The sequence below is a fragment of the Labrus bergylta genome, chromosome 1 (assembly GCF_963930695.1).
Source record: "Labrus bergylta chromosome 1, fLabBer1.1, whole genome shotgun sequence".
NCBI lineage: Eukaryota > Metazoa > Chordata > Actinopteri > Labriformes > Labridae > Labrus > Labrus bergylta.
This window is the reverse complement of record NC_089195.1, coordinates 22,887,672-22,904,086: the sequence shown is the minus strand read 5'-3', so window position 1 is coordinate 22,904,086 and position 16,415 is coordinate 22,887,672. Positions and strand designations below refer to the sequence as shown.

The 16,415-nt window shown below is 40.2% G+C and overlaps 1 protein-coding gene across 3 annotated transcripts in view; it reads right to left on the bottom strand.

The window, feature by feature from the left end:
- The window catches only part of lrba (LPS-responsive vesicle trafficking, beach and anchor containing), a 188,254-nt gene that overhangs the window by 14,621 nt on the left and 157,218 nt on the right, over positions 1-16,415 (bottom strand). For 2 of the 3 annotated variants that reach the window (XM_065956901.1, XM_020628906.3), the window contains exons 47-51: positions 12,386-12,553; positions 6,360-6,449; positions 3,916-4,093; positions 2,263-2,328; positions 203-358 (exon numbers count right to left, since the gene is read on the bottom strand). In XM_065956901.1, the coding sequence (XP_065812973.1) occupies positions 203-358; positions 2,263-2,328; positions 3,916-4,093; positions 6,360-6,449; positions 12,386-12,553 (658 nt within the window). Of the gene's footprint in view, positions 1-202; positions 359-2,262; positions 2,329-3,915; positions 4,109-6,359; positions 6,450-12,385; positions 12,554-16,415 lie in introns of all 3 variants that reach the window. The other variant, XM_065956897.1, reaches the window with a different exon arrangement.

Below are 16,415 nucleotides of genomic sequence, written 5' to 3'. Positions count from 1 at the left end.
TGAAGAACTAAATGACTGAATGTGTATCTAGCTCTCTGCCTGTGCTTGTTTGGGGCAGAATTGTTAGGATATGATCAGATTCTCCTGCAGATTCAATTCTGTGTTACGAAGTTTAAACCAAAATCTTTTTTATGATAATGCTCATATTGTACGATAGTTCTGTGGGAGAGGTTTTCTTTGCTCATACAACACGGTGCAGTACCTGAGTCAGTGGAGTAAACCCGGAAGCTCTTGTCCCAAAATCCGCACAGGAGGATGAAGCGGTTGTCTGCAGTGATGACGAAACACTGCGAGCTGATCAGAATGCTTTGATCGAGCAAGTCTGAGATCTGACGGCGATGACTCCCCACGTTGCTGGCTGGAGAGGAGGGGAATAAAAATAAAAGGAGCATTTGAAAACAAAGGTCTTAATCTGTTAATGTGCATTAAGAATATAAAAACCATCATAGAAATGCAGTTTATAATTAACATGTATCAAGGAGCTCCAGTGAAGTTTAGGCCCGGAGTGCAAAGAAGATTTGTGGGAGAATCCATAAAACATCCTGTAGGTTAAGTTTACAGGACTTCACATTTTCCGAGAGAGTCCTAGAGTCTGGTCTGAGTAATGATAGAGAGTGTACAGTCTTCACAAAATATGTACACCACTCAAGTCAGGACACACACTGTAGATTCATCTTGCTTGTGTAATTTAGCCAACGGTCAGTTAAGAAAGCAAATTTATCGACCTTTTCTCTTCCGTAAGTGATGTCTTTTTTTCTTTTCTAGAGATATATATCCATTGTGAAGTATTTCTTTTATGGTGGGGTCACAAGCACTGGAGAACAGGTGTCTGAGAAAAAAATGGTCTGTCATCTGGAAAAAAGTGAGAAAGTCCAGTACGGCTGCAAAAAGTCATATTTCAACCCATTTTTAACATTTCCCAAAGCCACAGCTGGCTCAACACTCATCCTCAATTTACTGTGTTTAGCTCAGACTCCTCCTGGAATGCAAACAGTGTAACTATATTACTGACAAGCACAGAGAAAACTCTCTGCCTACCCCCTAAACAGACACATGCACACCCAGACGCACAAAAAACATAGATCATTCACTACATTATTTGTGCCCAGGTTTTAGAAGACTAATCTGTGATTTATTGTGTTTTTGTTGTTTGATTGTTAAGCACTTTGGTCAACTTTTGTTGTCTTTAAATGTGCTTTATAAATAAATCTGGATTGGACTGGATTCAGTACATTATTTGAGCCCAGGTTTAAAAAATGACGACAAAATGTGAGAACACAATGAAGCCATGTGATTAGACAACAACAAAAAACTGAAAAATATTGAAGATTTAAAAGCTAAAATTATCTTTGAGTAACAAGCAACACAAAGCCACTATAAAGCTGTCAGGAAACATGTAATGAACGCATAAATCCTGAGTCAGAGACACTGATTTCTTTCATTCTGCCTGTCTGTAGAGGAGGAGAGACACACTATGCACGCAGATAAAGATGAATATGTGAGACTAAACCCTGGTTATTTTCAGCCGTCAAGTGGTAAAAAAAAAAGACAAGAAGAAGGTATGGAAACGGTCTGCTGAGACAACGATTGACCACAACATCACAGAGAAAGAACAGCCCCCCGTTTGCAGATGTGTGTGAGGCTGCAGTGGAAGCGGACGAAGCGAAGGCAGGAGCAAATAGAAGTGGCTCCTCTCTCCGTGCTTCACCAGTGCATCCCATACATCACTGCAGCCCGGCACTCTTCTCCTGCTCATCAACAAGTCGTGAAGGATGAGAGGCGCCCATATTGTCCTGACAGCCGTCCGTGGTGCATTTTCAATCACACATTATTACCACATTCATATTCATTCCCATTGACACGCGTCCTTTCCCTCCGCTCAAATTAAACCAAAGAGGATGCAGAAGAGAGGGAGGGGAGGGGACGATGGAGAGGAGAGGGGAGAAAGGGGGGGGGGGGGGGTTGATGATGAAATGCCGGCCCAGGCCACAGCTCATTGCATTCCAATTTGCATGCAAATGGTTCAGTGTGAGAGCAGGGCCTATATCATAAGGAGTGAACCAGGGCAGAGGCTGAGAAACATCTCTGATCTACTGTCCAGGGACACGGCACCGCACGCCACCATGAGTCACCGAGACGCCAGCAGGATTCATACACAAATCCAGATGAAAAAAAAAAAAAAATCATTTCATGCTTATATGAGCTCACACGATGTAAAGAATATCTGTGTGAGCTCTTTTACTGTTTTAAATGACAGCATACCTATCAGAGGGTCTATTTCCACTGGTAGCTGGTACTGCTGGTCCTGCACCGTTGAGCTCTGATGACCTGACAAAAAAGAAGACAGATTGGATTAATATTTTAATCATGTGGCCTTGTGGAATAGATGCTAGCTTTCAGGTCATTATAACAGACTGGAAATGATAACTATAAAACCTGTGTGTCACCTGCTGGCCCAAGAGTTCTCCAAAACTATACATCAATTATAGAAAAAAGCTTCCAGGGCCTTAGTGAATGTGATTCTTAATTCTTACTTCATGCTCAACCGAGCCACTTAAGCTTCAAGCAGCTGACACATTTTTCTAAGCTAACTAAAAACATGGGATAGACGGTAGAAAGTGTAAAGACGGGAAACATAACATTTTCAGCCTCATCAATGCTGTTCAAAGAATTATGGACAATGTTCTTTTTGACAAACCAAGTAATTGTTCAGACAATAAAGGGTCAGATTACTATAAAAATAATGGCAAATACATATTTAAATTCCCTCTTTTGTCAGACAAACCTGAAGATGTTGAGGTAACAAAGACAGAAATGTAGTATTTTGTAAATTAACTCTATCTAACTAATCTTAGTTTTCATTATGGATTCCTCAGGTCATATTACTATGACTTAACATTTTTTTAAAGATAAAGATGCATTACTGCATTTTTTCATGTCATGAGATCGTCAGAAAATCACATCATGTCTAATGAACAGAAGAATAGAACAGGGACATTCATCTGACACTTGTGAAGCTGACTTGAACCTTACTTCCTGTTAAAAGTTTGATTGAATATATCTTTGATTCATTATCTGCATCTACCCTTCTGAAAGAGCATTAAAACAAAAAATCAACATTCAACATTTAGGCTCTTAATCAGCAACAATGTTGTTAATTCAACATGACGATGTATGTTGTGAAACTCTAAGTTGGGTATATGTTGTAATTATTTAAACGCTTCCATATGCATAAATCTGAGTAATGCATTTTTACTCTTTCATACAATCACTGTATGTGTGTGTGTGTGTGTACATATCCTTTAACTTGATCTTTTATGTGCTCTACCACACATGAAGAATGTAGTAAATTCATGCAATTAACAAACTACTTCTCCACAGCCCACATGGTGTTTATAACAGCAGCTCTATAAACCAATCAGGCTAATCAGTCTGGTCTGTGGTGCGCATGGATGGACGTTGTGTGCTACTTAAAACAGATAAGTCTTCATCGTCATAAAGTCAGAGATATCAAACGCAATGTTTCTTCAAGGAGCAGATGGGGTGTTGGATAAATAAGGTTTAGTGGAGTGAGAGTCTGATGTATGGAGGTGGACGTGAGACCTAATGCTGGCTGCTGCATGCGTCACATTTGATACTGCTATCAAGGAGACACAGTCAACTGTCTCCCAAATCAACGTCCATCGTGCAGAGACGAGACGGGTCAGTCTGGGATTTTGATAAATTAGAGGAGAGTTGAACCGAGAAAATATGAAAAATTATTCCGTGGTAACAAAAGATTTGCTTAGCCAGCCAGAAGCAGGATAAGTGGTGTAAAAATGTTGAACTAACATCGGAAAAAAACTTCTAATGACATGCACCTTTGAGGTACTGAATTAACGTGGATATAAAAATGCATGAACATGTATCTCTCACCTGTCAAGCCGTGCCACTTGTTGACAGCAAAGAGGCGGTTTGCAGTGACCGTGATGATAGCAGGTGACGTCAGACCCGGCTGGGTGTTTGCTGCTACGTGAGTCACGGGAGAGTTAGATGGGAACTTCAGCACCATGATTACATCCTGCTGCATCTGCTCTGTAAACATCATCGGGGTCTGCAGGAGAAGATACTGTTCAGGCCCCGCAGGATGGACAACACAACACAAGGATCGGAAAAGAGCAGGGGTGGGGGAAAGAGCGGAGATTTGGAGCAGCAGACGAAGAGCAAGAATGAAAAGTAAAAAAGAGTGAAGAAGCCGGTGTTAGAGCGAAGTGAAGACAGGAGGAAAGGGAGGAGAAAAAAAAAGAGGACAGAGAGAAAGTTAGGAAGTTTGAGCAGGATAGCAGTAAGCAGCATTTTAGCAGTACAGACAAGAAAAAGACTCAGATACTGGTTTGTATGGAAAGGATGAGAGACCAACTGGAAACAGTGATGGAGAAAATTATACGAAGATAATCAAGTATTTTTGAACAAGTGGATTAAATCTGACAAGTGACAGAAAACATCTTGTGTAACATCTCCTTTGACAAAGGAATATGTGTTCACTGTGCAGAAACATGTTTGACACCAGTTTGACAGAAGGAGAATGTTTCCACCAGCAGTGACACCAGAACCAGTATAACCACATCTTCATCTTTTATTCCACTTAGGAAGTGGGACAAGCACGTGACAAGCATCCTGTGGTATTAAATGAGCGATACCGAGTAGATAGAACTGAACTTATGATTATAAAAAAATAATAAATGATTAAATGAAAGTACTGGTAATTATTGAAATGTTCTAAAACATGCCCAGAGGGGTCTTAAAGTACCGAGTATGTATCGCTCAGTGTACTAAGAGAGCACTTGAAACAGAACTTGCTTAATTCATGTGCATAAACTTCATTAACACTTACCAATCCATCTCACTCTTATGAGATTGGAACTAAAATTAGTTTTAATTATCAATCACCTTTATGGTGAATAAAACTTCCCTCAAAGTAATGTCAACAAAATGGACTGTTTTGTCTTAATACCACAAGCAGCACAAACCACATCCATAACTTTCCATTCTATATAACACAAGATAAACAAGTAATTTATGATCGTTTAATTAAACATTTAATCACACAAACCATTTATAGTCTGTGTATTTTCCTAAATATTAAAGTATAATTCAGAATTCTACTGATATCAACAAAAACTATTACATCTTATTAATATATTTAGCATTACATTGATGTATATTCTTTTAACTTCCTACTGCAGTCCTTAGAAAAGAGTTGATTCCCTGAGTCATCACTCAGTTCTTTGGTTAGACAGGAGCTTCTTTAGAGGCGTTTACAAACTGTTTGTACTTAACAGCTCTAAGACAGAGCCATTTTCCGGCTTGCGTGTAAAGAAGAGGAACATCAGTGTTAACATCAGGAATAGACCTGAGTGAATCCGGTGTGTCTGACAGCTAACCACACGCACTGACAGTATCATTACCACCGGCGTGCGCGGATGCCGACACTTTGACAACACACTCACATGAGGGAGGATGTAGAGAGAGTCGAGGGCAAGAACATGTAAAATCAAAGAGAACAGGGTGTTCTGAAGGAAAGTGAAGGGTGAGGAGGGTCAGAAATGTGTTTGAATAATGGCATCTGAATATCAATTTAAAAACTGTGTTTACAGAGTAAATATAAAAACATTACATAGGATTTTTTTTTCCATAAGTGGGGTGCATTCAAAGCCCCAGTCTTAGTTTTTTGTCTGAGTGTGCATGTGTGCGCTGGGTGGTGGTCTACAGCCAGCTGTCAGCGCCACAGGGACACCACACTAATAGGGACTCATGGGGCCTTGGGTCCATCACAGGCAGGCACGCTGACTGCACTCCTTGGCCCTTAAAAAGCCGTCACTTCAGGGCTGCTGTTCATTTCTCTCCGTGGCTGATCTCCTCTGCCTGCAGCTCAGGTAGAAAAACCTGGCTCTGACCCAGGTTTCCAGCACAAAGCTGTGCCTTTGCCCAGCATAGCTCTCACTGAACACACATGCACACTAACGCATGTGATCTCCCCCTTTCACACACACCTCGCTAATGATGAGAGAGGAGATGCTTTCAAACCCTGGACTTTATTTTCCCACAGTTGTAGACGGATAAGGAGAAGACAAGAGGCAAATACAGGATGAAAAGAGTGAGTCAAAAAGTGAAAAAGAAGAGTTTTATGAAGCAAAGCAGAGCCCTAACATTAAGGCGCACCAGAAGTCAGAGGCGGCATGAAACAGGCAGCTAAAAGAGTTGATAACGTAGCTCAGTTGGCTACAGACATTTATTTTTCATAGTATTTTAAAAACTGAGGGCTCATAGATAAAGTGATCTGTGTGTTTGTTTTGAAGTCGTTTTCGTGTATCACTCACCACTTGCATGGCCGAGCTTCGCGGCGGGTGTGGCTCGATGAGCAACTGGCAGGGGGTCTGTCCAAAACTCCTGATTTGAGCCTCCACAGCCTTCACAGGGAAAAACAGATAAGGATGAAGGAATAGAAATTTCTTTTTTTAAAAAGAGAGTTACAAAAAAACAGTTATTGTCAATCTCTCTTCATCCAGGAATTAAAAAGGTCAAAACAAGTTAAAGGATGTTAAAAATAAAATCTTTGCAAAGAGGGATGACAAGTTTATGTACTGCATGATATTATGGGATGAATGTATATCAGAGTATTTGTGAATTTAGAAATAATAATTGGTATTAGCTACATCACTTACTTTAAAACTAATGTACAGTTCTGGATGAAACTATATATGTTTGACTCATACAGATAATTAATTACCCGTAATACTAATTTCAGAATCATTATAATAATTTAATAATATGTGTAAATGTACTTGGCAATAAAACCTGATTGTGATTCTGATAAAGCCCTACAAACAGATATATATATATATATATATAGTATTAGAGGCAAAGATACAGCTGGATCAGGAAAATAACAATTTGGTTGAGCAGTTTTTCTTTTAACACAGTTTAGTTATACATCCCATATAATGACTCATTCAATTAAATACGACATAACATAAGTCTATAAGAATCTCAACAAAGCAAAACATCGAGATGAATACAAAACCCTGTCATGCACACGCACATACTTTTTCACTGTTGGACACATTCTGTCTTCCACACACACAAATCAATTTATCGTCCACAAGTCACACGCAGAATCAGAGGCAGTCTGGGCGGGCGGGCTTGTAGGCTGGTTAGGTGGTGTTAATGAAGAGGTATAGAACCATAAATGTCAGAGCAGACGCCGGCCCAGCGGCCTCTGGACATCATCACACAGCTCACTGTCAGGACAGCTAGCACGGGATTGAACATACCCACAGCAGAGTGCACATGCATGGACCTACACACAGTATCCCAATACACTATAATAATACTTTGATTTATGATTTCCACTAATACTTTTTATTACTGGTTATTTTGACATTTATCTTTGTAGAATTCTAAGATGGTAAAATGATCGGAAATAGTGAAAAAATACTCAAATGCCTCCTTTGTCTGACCTACAGTCAAAACACACCCCAAAGTATTCTGTTTTAAATTAAATAAATAACAGAAAAACAAAGCTAATGCTGTCAACCACATCTCAAAAACTACATAGAAAGTTCAGGCACTTTCAGAAATAGAAAAACAAATAATCAAACATAACATTTCTGAAACAAAGTAAACAGGAAATGCATCACTAGGAATTTGTAAAACACTTTTAGAAGAAACTGCAATAAGTGAGACAATCTGTCATGCCCATCGTGATAGATGGTTTATAAAAAGGGACAGGCAGGGAGAAAATGGCAGACACAAAATTATGACAAGAGCCGTCAGTGTGTTGGTGTGCACTGTGACTGGCTGTGTGGGAGTGACAGCTTGTGTGTAGTGTGTGTACGCTGAGAGGTCTGAGCCTGACTTGGCGAGGCCTGTGAGAATGAGCTCATGGTCGAGGCCTGCAAATGGTAATTCCATGAGAAAAAAGGTTGGGAAGTTACAGTGCTCGTAGCCATTGTCTGAAACTAACCAGAGACCAGAGAGGCGTAGAGAAGCACGAGAGATCACAACCGTCTATTACCCAAGTTTTCTACTGCTAGGAATCACGCAACAAATTATTCTGGAATTATTTCTATGTGATCATAGAATTAAGTTAACAGGAAGATCATATACATCCAAGCTTTTACATTTAACTCAATGCCCTACATTTTCTCTACTTCAAGGGCACTTTCATAAAATGGTCTACATTTACAACAGGCTTGTATGATATGATAAGTATAAGTAAGAGCTTTGATAAAACCAAAAAGGATAAGGTGTTGTGAGTCTGTTTTGAAAATGTACTGGTAAAATAAATAAAAAATAAGAAAGTGGATTCAATGTCAATGCGTCATAGCATGTTGCAAATACAGTTGAGGAGCACCAGTAAGGCCAGAGCTTTGTGGTTTGGTACTGGCTCAACCAATTGGAAACTTTTAGAAAAAAAGACGGTTCTAAACCGTTTTCTCGTTAACAAGAGTGTCTGAGGTTTCGTTTTTGAGCCAAAAGTGCATTTACTGTGAGCTGACACTGATGTAAACACATGCATGTGTGCAAGAATGCTATCTCTGGAAGAGATACTTCCCTAATCCAGTTATATGGGTTCATAGTGAGAACGATTATAAAGGTTTTTACTTCAGTACCATGTGTATTTCAATGTTATTAAATATAAAAACACCTTGGTACATGACCTCATTACAGATCATGACAGAGTCTCGACATTTTCCATCTCACCCACAGAGAGTCTGTTATTGAGAGGACATCAGCGCATTATTCAAGGTCAAAGAGCCTCCCCTCTCCTCTGCCTATAGACCGAAGCATTTTACTTAAGCTAATGTGAAGAAGACACTCTTCAAAGCCACTCAACCTATCTTCATTAAGTTCAGCTCTGACATTTATGAGGCTGTGGAACGTCGGAAAGTGGCTGCGTCTAGGTCAGCATGTCCTCTCCCTATATGCCAATGCAATGCTCAGGTGATTATATGAGGGGCCACCCCAAAGGCCAATCTCTTTTGGGGGCACTGGCCCATGTCTGATGAAGGTTTTCTATATTCTATACATTTAAATGGCCGAGACGCCCTCTGCTCTGATGCCCCAGCATGCTGTTTGATTTACTCAGCCACTTGACAAGATGGATCTCCATGTAAACCATGTTTCTTTTATGCAAATCAACCCAACAGCGTTTGATCTATGAATAGAATAAAAGAATAATTACAATGGCCTTGCGTTGTTGACATGCAACCAGGCGGAGCACTCTGTTTCTTCAGCTTTACGTCCATACTCTTAAAACTAAATGAAATACAGTCAGGAGATGATCTTCCAAAGCAAATAAACTAGTGAGTCTTTTGTATGGTGAGTAACTTTGGCTGAGCGTCAAAGCAGGTTCACTCGCGTGGGCATATTTCCCCTTCTTCTGCCGAATTACGCAAATGCTGTACAATTCAGACAGGGCTCTGTGTTTTGTCCGTGGTGTGAGAGGCTGTGGGATTTTCCATAATCACATGTGAAAGAGGGGAAGCCCTGTACAACGATGAGAAGGCAACACAGGGTGTGTTTCTCTTTATACGCTGAGGCAACACAGATGTGCATGTATGCCATGCACACACGTACACATGAATGCATCTGCACACACATACACACACACACACACACACAGTGACTCTTAGAGAAGGGAGGGGGTAGGTAAGTTTTGACTTGTGGTGGAGGCAGGACAGGAAGTAATCATGGTTTTGAAAAACACAGCAGTGGCCTCCACAGCATTCCCTAATCTGTGTTGAGATATTCCAAACTCTCTCCCAGAACAGAAAGGCACACATAAACACAAAGCCGAGTGCATTTATGCTGATGAGTACACGTAAATATACACATGCCAATGGAAGCATGTATACATACACATGTATGTACAAACATATCAAGGTATAAGCAACACAAAACTCTAGAGTGTTTGTGTGTGTAGGCGTGTGAGAGTGAGTAAGTTTGGGTTTGGGTAGATGGGAAGTAGCTGCTGCCAAACAGGTCTTCAGGAAAACAGAAGTCTCTATCCCACTACACCAACTTTTTCTCACCAAAATATACACACACAAACACACACACACACGTCTGTGACCCATCCCCCTGACAATGAACAGCCACGGAGGCCTGCAGCCAAACCCAGCACAGACCACAGCTCAGTCAGAAAGAGTTGTCACTCAGTAATGGCGAACTCTGGGGACATTTTCAGACCCAAAGCCCTCCGTCTCAAAGCCCCCCCCCCCCCCCGAGCGCCCTGCCGTGACGAGGCCCAGGCCTGGAACTCAGTTTCCACCTTCTGCACAGACAGGGCACACTTCCTTCCGCACAAAACGGAGTTGAAGGAGAGCCTGGGCTTAGCTCACAGGGATAACGCTGCTTTGGTTTATTTAACTAATTAAAGCGCTCAGACGGAGGGTGTTTACAGAAGGTGAAAGGCAGCAGATTGGACTCACAGAATCAGAGGGGGAGTAAGGGGAGAAAACACCAGACTTTCCCTCTTTTCTCTTAAGAGATTGCTGTTTTATTCATTTTTTAAACTCGCATACATGCTGCCATTTAACATTTTGCAATTTCCCTTAAGAAAATTAGGTTTGGTAAGTCATACTCATTGATAAATATGGGATGTTTAACTCATTTTAAACTGTGATATGCAAGGAAACCTTTATAATGCTCTTATAAAGGGACATGAAATATATGCTGGTAGTTTATTTACTTGATTAGTAAAACAATTTTGAATCATTTATTGACAGTAAGTTGCTAAAAACACAAATTTGTATTGAGAAAAAAAAGGCCATGTAATCAGAAACTTCTATATACCGGTAATAACCAAAATCTGCATTCCTGTACTCATAAGCAAGGAGGCAGGAAGGGTTATTTGGATACCACTCTTATTGCATGCATCCGTCTCCAGTGGCATCCTGTCTGTGTATTGATTTATCAACCTCATTGTCACTGGAACAGCTTGGTCTATTGGTGATCCAATTTCGTGGTTGTGTGTTAACGCGAAGAATGGGTAATGAATGGGCTGGGTGTGGAAATGACCGTTGCACCCTGCAAATGAATCTGCATGTGTGTGTGTGTGTGTGTGTGTGTGTGTGTGTGTGTGTGTGTGTGTGTGTGTGTGTGTGTGTGTGTGTGTGTAGCTAAAGGCCAAAACACATCTGGATGGGAATTGGGGTGAATAGGGTGATAAATCAAAGAACTGCCCCTGGTGCCCGTGATTCTCCAGTCACTGAGCATGAAGGGCAGCAGAACGAGGAAGCGAGAGGCTGCTGGGCTGCTTGATATTCTCGGAACTCATCTCTGTTTACACCTCAATGCTAGGAGGACCTTTGCTTAAAGGATAATTCAGGTTTATGGTCAATAACTCATGTAGATATTAAAAAAGAAATTGCTCCACTAGCACATGAATTGGTAGACTCTTAAAAACAGCAACAGTGGTACAACAAATTGAAAATGGGGCAAGAAACTGATGCATCTGGACAATTAGAAAAGGCTTAATAAAAACCCAGTCAGCCCTGTTTTTTTTTTTTTTTTAAGTAAGTTGGTAAAAAATCTGATTGTCTGTCTGCTATCATTTCTCACCCTCCCCTCTCGTCACACTTTGTCATCATAAACCATCTCAAACGATTGTTTGTTGTTTTTGTGTTTGTTATGTGTCTTTTTTTTTGGTGTAACGGAGACTTCTTTATATTTTGGTGTAAATTTTGGGACTTTGTTGCATACTGACCAGCATTTTTTTTTTACCACTTCATTCCGTTCAACCCTGATGTCTAAAAGGCTGATGGGAGCAGGGTCAATTGGCCCGCTGCTGGCTGGCTGGCTTTAAAGGCAGATTGTTCAGGTTGTCAGGGCTGGTGTTTTTCTGTTGGAAAATCTTAATGTTTTTCTTTTCTCTTTTAGTGTTTTGTGTGTTGGCTTTTGGGCAGGTCGGTGTAGCTTGTGTGTCTGTAGTTCAAAGTGAAGTGGATGAATAATGAATGAAAGCCAGGGAGGAGGCTTTAAGGCGTTAAAGTGGAGCACTTGCTGGAAAGCTTTTACAGTGTGGGGGGGGGGGGGGGGGGGGGGGGGGGCGCGCGCGTTGCTCAGCAAAACCTGCCAGAAGATTGTTAGAACAGCTCTCGTGTGCCATTCTACAACCAATTTAAAATGGCTAATAGCATCAAAAATATCCATGAAATACAGATACAGCAAATGGAGAGATGCTTTGTAATATAGTCAGATTAAGCATCCATTTTTCACTTACAGTAACATGGTATTTTTCTACTTAGTCAGCTTTATCCACCACAGGAGTTAAATTTAGCAGTATAGTAAATACACTAATGTATACTAATATGTGTGTGTATGCATGTATCAGCCTCACCTCTCTGAGCATGGGGTCATTGATGGAGCTCAGGTTGATTGCGCCTTCGTAGGTCAGATAATAGAAAACATTGAGGGCTCTGGTGGCCTCAGGTCCCTGCTGCTTGTAGCCAAAGATCAGATCGATCCACTGGTGGAGCTGGCAGGACACAAACTCGCTCTCTAGAGCCTGAAAGTAGAAGAAAAGGACAGAGGATTATGATTATTGTAAAATGTCAACAGATGCAGAACATTTAACAACCATATTCTAACCAAATGCTACCAAAACATGTTCCTCATCCAATCACCCAACAGCAGTTATCACTAAAGCCCCTCAAAGATGAGAAAGCTAAAACATTTTGACTAATTGTTCCTGTGGCAGAATCTGCCAATGATTTCTTCAATAAGCAAAACGCAAAGTAATTCCATATCTGATCATGTGGGAGCATCAAAACATTAGAGAACTCGTGTAGTCCATCAGGGAGCCGTTTCATCCTCTGTCTTTGTTCTTTCCCCCGCTGGTTGGGTACCAGCTCCTCTGCAGACGTCTCTGCATCATGCTAAAATACAAGCCGTTTTCTCTCCTCATTAGCCGGCGAAGGAGGTAAAAAACATTTATGGTTTCCTCATAAAAACAGGCAATTGTGTTAATTTGTGTAAAGCTGTCGCCTCACAAAAGCCCTCTAAACACGACCAAATTAGAATGAGGCAGCCCTTGATTGTCATTGCTGCCTTGTGTCACATTAATTTGTGACAAAACATTAGCCTGTGCTTCACTTAAATGGCAATTTATATCATTTAAATTTTTACTGCAGAGCCCAGCGCATCCCTCACTTAAATGTGACTTTCTGACAGCTCATTCTGCATCTAATTCTTCCCTGCTCGCTTAATTACAACTTTCAATCAGGGAGGAGAGAACGGCGATGAAGAGGAGACTGTGTGCGGCTGAGGTTTGAGAATGTTTTTACTTAAACTTGAAAACGGACTGAATTTTTGTTTCGCAGTTACAAATTCCATAATCTGTACTTATTAGAAGCTTAAAAACGGGAATGTGAAATACAAGAAAGGGAATCATTCAATAGACAGATAAAATATGTTTTCAGTTTATAAATATACAGACTTATCAGGACTGAGTATTGAACCAAAAGTGAAAAATTCATTTTTTGTTTTCAACCAATACAAACATAAAAACAAAACATCAATATTTTGACGTTTAATTGTCATGCTCCTTCCACTCTTGGGAGCATGATGTGCTCTTGATTGAGTTTTTATTGTTCATTGTTTGGACATGTTGATCTCTCTTGGCAGGTTAAATGGTTCACCACACCTTTAATTATAGAGCCTATCAGACCTTTAGTTTACAGTATGTGCACGGTTGTGGTTGATCTTAAGCATTTTGACCTGCTGAAGATCCGACTGGGATGTAAACATTTTCATCCAAGTAAAAACTGTGGTTTGGAGTCAATGGACGGGCATTATGTCAGCCCTATTCCTGTCTACTCATAGTCTTATGAGAGAAATCAACATTTAACATTTCAGAGTGTTTGGAGGCAAAAGTGGGAATAGAGGGCATCATACACAGCACAGATAGAGATTATGAAAAAAGGTTGAATTTCAGCCCTTTTTAAATGTATGTTCTACTGCAGTCACTGCAAGCAAAACCCTGAGTCAGAGTGTACTATATTAAAAGGGCGGTCTTTCATTCAGTATCACAGATTTATCCTTAATTTGAAAATAATTCAAAAAGAGCGTAACAACTAAAGGATACACAAGTATCCGCTCATCCCTCTCAGGGGGTTATCAGTGTCATTTAGTAATAAGTGATCAGTTATAGATTTAGCATCTTCGAGGTATTGAAGAAGGAGATGCCAGATCTTGTTGAAGTGCCTCAGTTTATCTCGTAGTGGGAGTGGAGTTCTCTCTGAATGTGAGGGTTTTACTATTTGTGTATTTTTTTTCATAGGTGAACTAATTGGTGTATACTGTACGTTTATGGTTATTACACACATTGGCATTTGGGGTAATGCCCCAGTTGGATGATATCACTGTTCTGAGACCTGTAGACTTGACAAAATTAGCAGTTGGAGAGATATTTGTCTGCTCTTGTCCATTCCGGGCGACTCACTTGACAACATTTTCCGTCAAGAGCTGAACTACGGGGTAATGCTACAATAAAAACTTAGGTAACATTAAGTATTAAGATAAAACAGAACACCCCTAGAGTCTAAAAAGTCTAGACTCCATGTCTATCTGTCCCTCTGGTAACAACATGTTCACACAGTGTTAAGTGTGTTTAAAGGCTTGTGTCACAAGGCAATCCTTTTTTTTTATTAATGCTACATTGTAGGCCAGGGAAAACCTCTTTATTCAAACTCACTTTAATAGCAGGTTGACTGGGGTTCAATCATGCGTGTGTGTACGTCTGTGTGGGTGTGTGAGTGAGAGATCAGTTCATTATGCATTGGGACTGACCTTTGACGGGCCCTGCACCCCAGTTTCTGGAAGTAAAGCTGGGCCTGATGGGCATTTAATGTGCACTGCAATCTACTGTCAATCAGCATGGGGAAACAAATAGCAGCCATGTTATTGCTGCTCCCTCTCTGGAGGCCCGCCTTTATGAAAATCACTTTCACACAACATTTGAAGAGGGTAGAATAAGTGAGAGTGTGCAGATGTGTGTATGTGCTGTGTTGGCATTATAATTGTATGATGTTGTTTGTTTGTTCTCTCACTGTCAGTCACACAGCAGTACTCTTTGACTAAAGTCCTGGTAAAGGAACTTAACCTCTGTGGACTACAATTAAAAGATCCAAAGAATATCTGCCATGTATGTGGAGTAAACAGAAAACAGCCTTGATCATGAATATAAGCTTTTTTTCCCCCTTTTTAATAATTGATAACCTATGGTACAACATCCATTTAGAGCCTCTGGGGAGCAGAGTGACATACTTTTTGTATTTTATTCATCTGTCTTTTAATTTGGAGTTATATTATAGCATGCATCTGAAATAATTGTGAACTCTGTTTTTTTTTTTTGCATAGTATTGCCTCAGTGTATTTACCTTTTCTTACTGATTTTAATTAACCTCTCTTCTACATATCATTGTTTAATTGTTGTAAATTCTGACTATTGTTTTAAATGTTGTTCTTGTTATCCATCCTTGTTTCTCTTTTCTAGTAAACTGAAGATCTTTGGGTTGTAGAAGATAAGACAGACATTTTGGAAATTTAGTTCAAGTTTTAAGCATGTCTTGAAGGTGCCAAATAAATGTAACTGTTGAGGAGAGTTTTATCAACTTTCCAAAGACTGACAAAATTATAACAAAGTTTCAGTAACAATTGTTAGTATTTTAATCAAATCAACAAGAGCATCACATATTTAACTATAACTACATCTAAGAGACTGCATGTGAGGAATGTATGGTACTTCACGGATAACTATAAATAAATCACAGAACTAAGGTATGTACTGATAACCTATTAATATTGTGCCAGGTGAGCAGGTGTTGAAACGTCTCCTTGTATTGCTCCACACTGTGGGAACAGCGAGGCAGAAGGTTGGGGCAGATAGCAGATTCCTGAGGTGGGATCTGGTGCCACTTCAGGAGAACAGGGAAAGATTATTGATGGGCCAATTAGCAGCCAGCGTGTGTGTCATCTCCATCCACGGGGGACTCTCTGATAATTAATGAATAATTTAGCATGCCTTTATGTAAATGCTGATAGGGGGTAGAAGTCGCTGGAATCCCACATTTCTATTGTTACGGGTTTGACAAAGTACACCTTGGAAGCATAGGGGGGTCCCCTTTGCTGTGTGCTGTGAATTGATTTCAATGGAAACAATTATTTTGAATATTCTCCAATGTGGAAAACACAATCATTCACATTCATCTCTTTTTTTTTCCACTTCAGAGAACCTAAGGCTTCTTTCATTTATCTTCCTGAATCTTATTTTGCTTTCTAGCTAGCTTGCAGATCTATGATGAATTCCATGAAACTGTGTTATAAAGAGCATGCCAGTCCGTGGGTAAGTCTCAGATTACTTTAATTCA